The following is a 7,316-nucleotide window of genomic DNA, read 5'->3' as shown; positions in this document are numbered from 1 at the left end:
TACTTAGCCTCTCTGCGACCCTAGAGGTAGCAATCGGGATGATTGATGAGCCTTGCTCTAACGCAATTGGTTGGAGGAGAGCAAGGGTTGCGGCTGCACAATGTTGGGCAGACAATGTTTTTGAACGGACTATGATAAATGGGAGCTTAGGACTTCTAACCCATCATGGTTTTCTGTAATCAGCAGCCATTATCGGTAGTCAAGGGGAAATGGTGATAAAATCTCATAGCAGTTATCAAGCTCGGCTGTTTTTGACTTGTAATAACTTTGTTAATAGGAAAAAAATGGACAATCACATTTTTCTTATATGGGGGGGGGGGTGAAAAAACAGAATTGACCCCCTAGTTATTTGCAAGCAATAGTGCAATGGTAAAATATTTTAACATAGAGCATTTTATTATTGTTTTTTCATGTCCCTTTAATATGTTTAAATATTCTTATGTTATAAGGTTGACATCATTTTTATTTTAGTTTCTTTACACTTTAAAAGACATTAAATTTAAACATTTAATTTTCATTAAAATGCTTAATTAAAACAACTTTACAATGAACCTTCAGTATTTAGTTTATCTATGTTTTCCTGCAGAAGCTTATCTCTACAAAATGCTAGAAACTGATTGATCAGTGCAGGAGTTTATTTACAGCTGTACCTATCTACTTACACCAACAACAAAAAAGAGATTCAAGTGGTATATCCCTGAACTACAAAACAATTCAAACTTTGCTAATAGAACTAAAGTATAAATGTTTATAATACATTTCTTTGTAGATCGTTGGCAATGCAGTGTTTTATTGCTGATACATAGTTTGCAAATAAAAAAAAAGTCCCTTTAAAAAAGAGATTGAACAAATTCAGTGAATACGGTTCCAAGTCCCACGTCTTCAAATTCTTTTTTTAATTCGCCAACTGATGAATATTCTTGTACTTCAAAAGAGTGAAATCTGTAATAAAGCAGATGCATTTAGAAAGATGTATTTGCTTAGTTTTCTCACAGGGCTCGATTTATCAATCTCTGGCGGACAGCGGAGTAGATATTTGCGCCTGTCCGCCCGTCCTCTCCTCTGGCGGGCAGAAATCCGCTGCCGGAATTTAACATTGTACACAAACGCTATTTTACGCTCGCTTGCCATTCCGCCCCCTGCCCGTGCACAGCCAATCACATGCGGACAGGAGCTGTCAATCTTCCCGGTTGGATAAGACCTGGGAGACTGAAATCTCCACGTAAGAGGTGGAGAAGATGGTAGAGAAGCAGTGGTCTCATGACCTCTGCTTGATAAATCATATGGAGGAGAAGGGCTTGATAAATCATATGGAGGAGAAGGGCTTGATAAATCATATGGAGGAGAAGGGCTTGATAAATCATATGGAGGAGAAGGGCTTGATAAATCATATGGAGGAGAAGGGCTTGATAAATCATATGGAGGAGAAGGGCTTGATAAATCATATGGAGGAGAAGGGCTTGATAAATCATATGGAGGAGAAGGGCTTGATAAATCATATGGAGGAGAAGGGCTTGATAAATCATATGGAGGAGAAGGGCTTGATAAATCATATGGAGGAGAAGGGCTTGATAAATCATATGGAGGAGAAGGGCTTGATAAATCATATGGAGGAGAAGGGCTTGATAAATCATATGGAGGAGAAGGGCTTGATAAATCATATGGAGGAGAAGGGCTTGATAAATCATATGGAGGAGAAAGGCTTGATAAATCATATGGAGGAGAAGGGCTTGATAAATCATATGGAGGAGAAAGGCTTGATAAATCATATGGAGGAGAAGGGCTTGATAAATCATATGGAGGAGAAGGGCTTGATAAATCATATGGAGGAGAAGGGCTTGATAAATCATATGGAGGAGAAGGGCTTGATAAATCATATGGAGGAGAAGGGCTTGATAAATCATATGGAGGAGAAGGGCTTGATAAATCATATGGAGGAGAAGGGCTTGATAAATCATATGGAGGAGAAGGGCTTGATAAATCATATGGAGGAGAAAGGCTTGATAAATCATATGGAGGAGAAGGGCTTGATAAATCATATGGAGGAGAAAGGCTTGATAAATCATATGGAGGAGAAGGGCTTGATAAATCATATGGAGGAGAAGGGCTTGATAAATCATATGGAGGAGAAGGGCTTGATAAATCGAGCCCGTGGAATAGTTAGTATTCTTATACTGAATAGAAGAAACACCTTTTGTGCTCGGAGGGTAATCTCGCTTCTGAAAGGACGCTGAGCATTTTTTCTTTACATTTCCTTCCGCTTGAATCAACATCTACTTTACAGGTTTTCTGCAACACCAAATATTCCTAAAAGACCAATCAGAGATTAGTAGTACAATTAAACATGAATTCATAGTATTAACAAAATAATTATTAGTGAGACAATGAAGTGAGGATTATTTTCTGTGAATGATTCCAATAATTTAAATTTCTCCTTTCAGGTAAGGTTATCTAAAAATAACTTTCACTGTTAAAAGGGGTGGACTTATTAAAAAGCGGATACTGCAATCTACCCCCGAAGTTTCAAGTCCGGTCCGCCTGAAACTTAAGACCGCTGCTCCTTAACTCATCCGCCAATCTCTTTCAAACATATCATAATACTTAAATCTCCATAAAAATATATCAACTAAAGTGTCATATGCACAAGTCTAAAATATGCTCCTTTTTGTTAAAGGGACACTAAACCCAAAATGTTTCTCTCATGATTCAGGTAGAAAATACAATTTTAAACAACATTCCAATTTACTTCTATTATCTAATTTGCTTCATTCTTTAGATATATTTGTTGAAGATATAGTAATGCACATGGGTGAGCCAATCACACGAAGCATCTATGTGCAGCAACCAATCAGCAGCTACTTGATATGCTTTTCAGCAAAGGATATCAAGAGAATGAAGCAAATTAGATAATAGAAGTAAATTAGAAAGTTGTTTAAAATCACATGCTCTTTCTGAATCATGAAAGAAAAAATGTGGGTTTCATGTCCCTTTAAGTCTTTCCATAAGATCAAGCGACATATAAGAGCATAATAATAACATAAGAACGAAGCAAATTTGACAATAGAAGTAAATTTGACATTTTTCAAAACTGTATGTTCTGTCTGAATCATGAAAGAAAATTCTTGGGTTTCGTGTCCCTTTAATTCACAGTAGGGGAACTCATTACAGCTTTTGATTGGCTGTAGCTGCTTCAATTAGAAGAAAAGAAAGTGCAGCGGAGTTGTGAGGACTTTGTGTAAGGTAAGTGGGGGTAAAAAGAGATCGATTTTACTTTAAAAAATACAATCATTTTTTTGGAAGGTCATTAAAGGAACATAAAACAAGTTGGGATAGAGACAAAATAAAATAATAATGTACTTGAATTACTTTACCTGCAAATTTATACTGCAGTGCCTCGCCAATAACCCCTAGCTCTAACTCCCCCCTCACATTTCCTTTCTTTGGCTGTATCTATATCTATTGCTGTTTTGGTAGAATGCAAAAGTGCACAGTGATTATCTGCTGGAGCATGCATAGAAGCTGTGAACTCAGTAGAAATACAATGCCTGTGTCTGAACACTGATGGGGGGGGGGGGGGTGGAGTTGGCTTCTCCAGGCAGCAGTTATGTAATTCATTTTGCTTATTTTTGAAAATTATTTTAAAATACTTGCCAGCAATTTTTAAACATTTTTTTTAAGCAAACTATTTTTAATTAATCAGCCCTTTTAGGATATGCACAGATCTCAACCTGTTTTATGGCACTTTAATGTACCAGTGTGGGGTAGATTTATCAAGCAGCGGATGCTGATTTTGACGCCCCAGGTATCCAGCTCGCTGGAAACCTAAGTTAAGAAGCAGCGGTCGTAATAATCGGGATAATTGACACTCCCTGCTAGCGGCTGCTTGGCCGCAAATCTGCAGGGGGCGCAATTGCACACGCATTTCACCAGAAATGCTTGTGCAATGATAAATGCCGACAGCATATGCTGTTAGCATTTAACAATGTCGGGCAGACATGTCTGCCCACCATTTGATAAATATACCTCTTTGTATCTTTTAAATAATAAAAACAAACAGTCAAATGCTCAAATACTCAACAACATTTTTAAATCTAAGGGGCATAAAACTCAAAACTTAAATGTACATCAATGGATTTCAATTCTGAATAGAAGAATGTTGTTTGCAATATTCATTTATGAGCAAAAATGTTTTAGAGTACTTTCATTTTCATTGAAAGCTTTTACAGTGCAAGAAGCGTATGTCCATAATGAATTTGAGTATGTACTTTTTTCCCGATAATGGCCCTTTAAGTTTGGAGTTCCACTTCTAACAGAAATTGGAAACCCCACAATTTTCAGAATTAAATTACAGGAAAAGGAAACAAAATAAACAATAAGAGTATCCTACCAAAGTTTTAACATTTTATATTACAATCATAAATTGATTGATGTTCTCTTAAAGGGACATTAAACGCTAAATAAATGCTAGATAGAATGATGCATTCAAATAAAAGATTAGTCTGAGAATACCATGTAGATGTATTTTTTAAAGTTTCATTAGTTTAAATAGTGACAAAATAAGTGTAAAGTTATAATGTCTATAAAACAATGGGAGCCGCCATGTTGTAACTTAGGTTAGTTTCTCTGATGTGGCCAATTAGGGACAGATATAAATAGGTCACTAGAGTGTGCAGCCAATGGCTGTGTGGAATATAACAGTGTTGGGCAACTGCTATTTCTATGAGTAACTGAAATTCTCACAATTTGAGAATGGAATTACAGGGAAAATGTTGACAAAATAAATCATGAAAATATATTGTAGAGGTTTTTTATATGTACGATTTATCATTTTAAAATTACCATCTCAAAGTGTTTAATGTCCCTTTAAGGTCTGAAATGTTGCCTGCGTATTTGATAACTAATGTTTTAAATAAAGGTTTTTGTATTTAAGCATCTACCAAAATTCTTTGCAATAAACAGGAGTCATTTTTCTCTGTAACTCACCCTAATCCTACTCTTTTCCCCTTGAAGAAGAATCAGTATTATTTTACCCATAAACATCAATCTTCCACACAACTTCAAATCAGTTGCCCATTTTTCTACAGTTTTGACATATTTGTTCTTAGCTCTCATGTGATCTAAATGCAGAAGCACTGTCCACGTCCCTTCGTCTGTCAGTGGGCGGTTTTCTTCCAAAACAGATGTTTCCGTCTCCTTAATGAGATATTTTAGATTCTGTTGCAGCCATAGAATTAAATTGTGTATCATGGGTTCCAAAATATGTTGTTTAGCTTGTTCAAGTAATTTGTCTTTTAAGATGCTACACTGCGTCCTCGTAAGTTCCTTGGAGCTGACAGAAATATTTGGCAGGCATGACGGGTACGTAACCGGCAGTTCAAATAAAAGTCTTAGATGTATCTCCGAATCTTTTACACCTTGTAAACTTGTCTGAATCGCTGCAGTTATTCCGTTGTCTGCAAAACATGGAAACAATTACTCAGCTAGGTTCTATGCTATATAAAGATAGCAATAAATCAGACAAAGGCTTTTTACTAACATTTTACATAGCTCAGGAGATTTCTCTTTTTTTACTTTTTTTTCACTTTAGTTGATTTTGCACCAAAAAGCATCTATTGCGTTGTTTCTCAACCGCGGTCCTCAAGTAACCCCAACAGGCCAGGTTTTTATTATAGCTGAACCAGTGCACAGGTGACATAATCAGCTGATGGGCGAGAGCAGGTTAGTAACCATGGTTACTGATCAGCTGATTACTTCACCTGTGCACTGGTTCAGCTATAATGAAAACCTGGCCTGTTGGGTTTACTTGAGAACTGTGTTTGAGAAACACTGATCTATAGGACCTACGTGCATTATTATTTTGGACATAAATTGTTTAAGACATGTCCAAATATATTTTGACATAAATAATGTGGTAAAATATTTATCATTAATCATAATAAATAATAATAAAATAATAAATCATATATTTACAATTATAGGTAAAAAAAACTTTATCCAAATTGGATTTTGGAATATTTGCATCTGTAAAATGGGACAGTTTGGAGAGGGGATGGGACCAAGTGTAAACCACGATATTAGACAATATTTACGTCATAAAACAGCTTATACATGTAACCTAAAGGTAGTTTTAACCCTTTGAGGGCTAATGACGGCTCTGAGCCATCACAGAGTTTCCAACGCTGGTGCTAATGAAGTCTCAGAGCCGTCACTAGCACTCTCCCACCTTGAGGGAGATCTGGGGGCTCCCACCCGCTCCTACCCCAGCGATCATGCCTGTAGAGTGACAGGCATCGCCGGGGCTTCCTGTTTTGCGTGGTGACGTCACGCGCAATAACATGATGACGTCACCGCACAACTTTATTTATACTTAACAATGTTAAGTATAGGAGTAGGGGGTATGCTGCTTAGAAGCCTGTAGCTTTCCAACAGTGTAAGTCTTGGGGGTCTGAAAAAAAAAAAAAAGTTCAAAAAATTTTGTTCAAAAAATTTAAAAATCTTAGCACCCAGGTGGGAAAGTGCTTAGCACTCAAAGGGTTAAAGGGACACTCAAGTCAAAATGTAACTTTCATGATTCAGAAAGAGCGCTGGTTTTCAAACTGGTCCTCAGACCTCCCTAACAGGCCACATTTTGTGGATAACTGAACTGGAGCACAGGTGAAACAATCAGCTGATTAGTAACCATGGTTATTTTACCTGCTCTCATCCAAGGTTATCCAGAAAACCTGGACCCTTGGGGAGTCCTTAGGACAGGTTTGAAAACCAATGCGATAAAGGATGCAATTTTTAACACATTACCAATTTACTTCCATTAACAAAATGTGCACAGTCTTTTTATATTTTCATTTTTTGAGTCCCCAGCTTCTACTCGCCTAGATTGCAAGTTGAGCGCTGACTGCAGTGCATTAGCGATGTTTTTTATTTAATAACACAAGGACTGGTGAGGCTAACGAGGCTAAAGACGCTTGAGGGAGCCGGAAAAAAATGCGCTGCAGTCAGCCCGCTATTTATAATCAAGGCAACTAAGCATGTGCAAGAATTAACAGAATATACATATATGCATTTGTGATTGGCTGATGGCTGTCACATGATACAGGAGAAGTGTAAATAGACATAAATTTGTTATTTGTCAGAAAAAAATCTTGTTATCTTGCACTTGTTTATTAAGCAAATCTACTTTATTTACTGGTCCTTTCACCTTTTAAAGACATTAGGACGACATGGAACATCCTATCCGTTTGGCTGTCCTGAAGCCAACAGCACTTACTGCATGGGATCGGGTCATGGTGGGCGTGTCTAGCGTTGTATGCTCACCCCCC

General features: G+C 37.2%; 1 protein-coding gene across 1 annotated transcript in view; it reads right to left on the bottom strand.

Annotated features, from left to right (window-relative positions):
- Positions 1 to 375: 375 nt before the first annotated feature.
- The window catches only part of RWDD3 (RWD domain containing 3), a 66,105-nt gene continuing 59,164 nt past the window's right edge, over positions 376 to 7,316 (bottom strand). The window contains exons 2-4 of the mRNA XM_053694053.1: positions 4,984 to 5,453; positions 2,192 to 2,307; positions 376 to 942 (exon numbers count right to left, since the gene is read on the bottom strand). Of these exons, the coding sequence (XP_053550028.1) occupies positions 831 to 942; positions 2,192 to 2,307; positions 4,984 to 5,453 (698 nt within the window). The 3' untranslated portion in view covers positions 376 to 830. The remainder of the gene's footprint in view (positions 943 to 2,191; positions 2,308 to 4,983; positions 5,454 to 7,316) is intronic.

The sequence above is a fragment of the Bombina bombina genome, chromosome 10 (genome assembly GCF_027579735.1).
Source record: "Bombina bombina isolate aBomBom1 chromosome 10, aBomBom1.pri, whole genome shotgun sequence".
Classification (NCBI taxonomy): Eukaryota; Metazoa; Chordata; class Amphibia; order Anura; family Bombinatoridae; genus Bombina; species Bombina bombina.
Note: the sequence above shows the minus strand (reverse complement) of the source record. Positions and strands in the feature narration are given on the sequence as shown.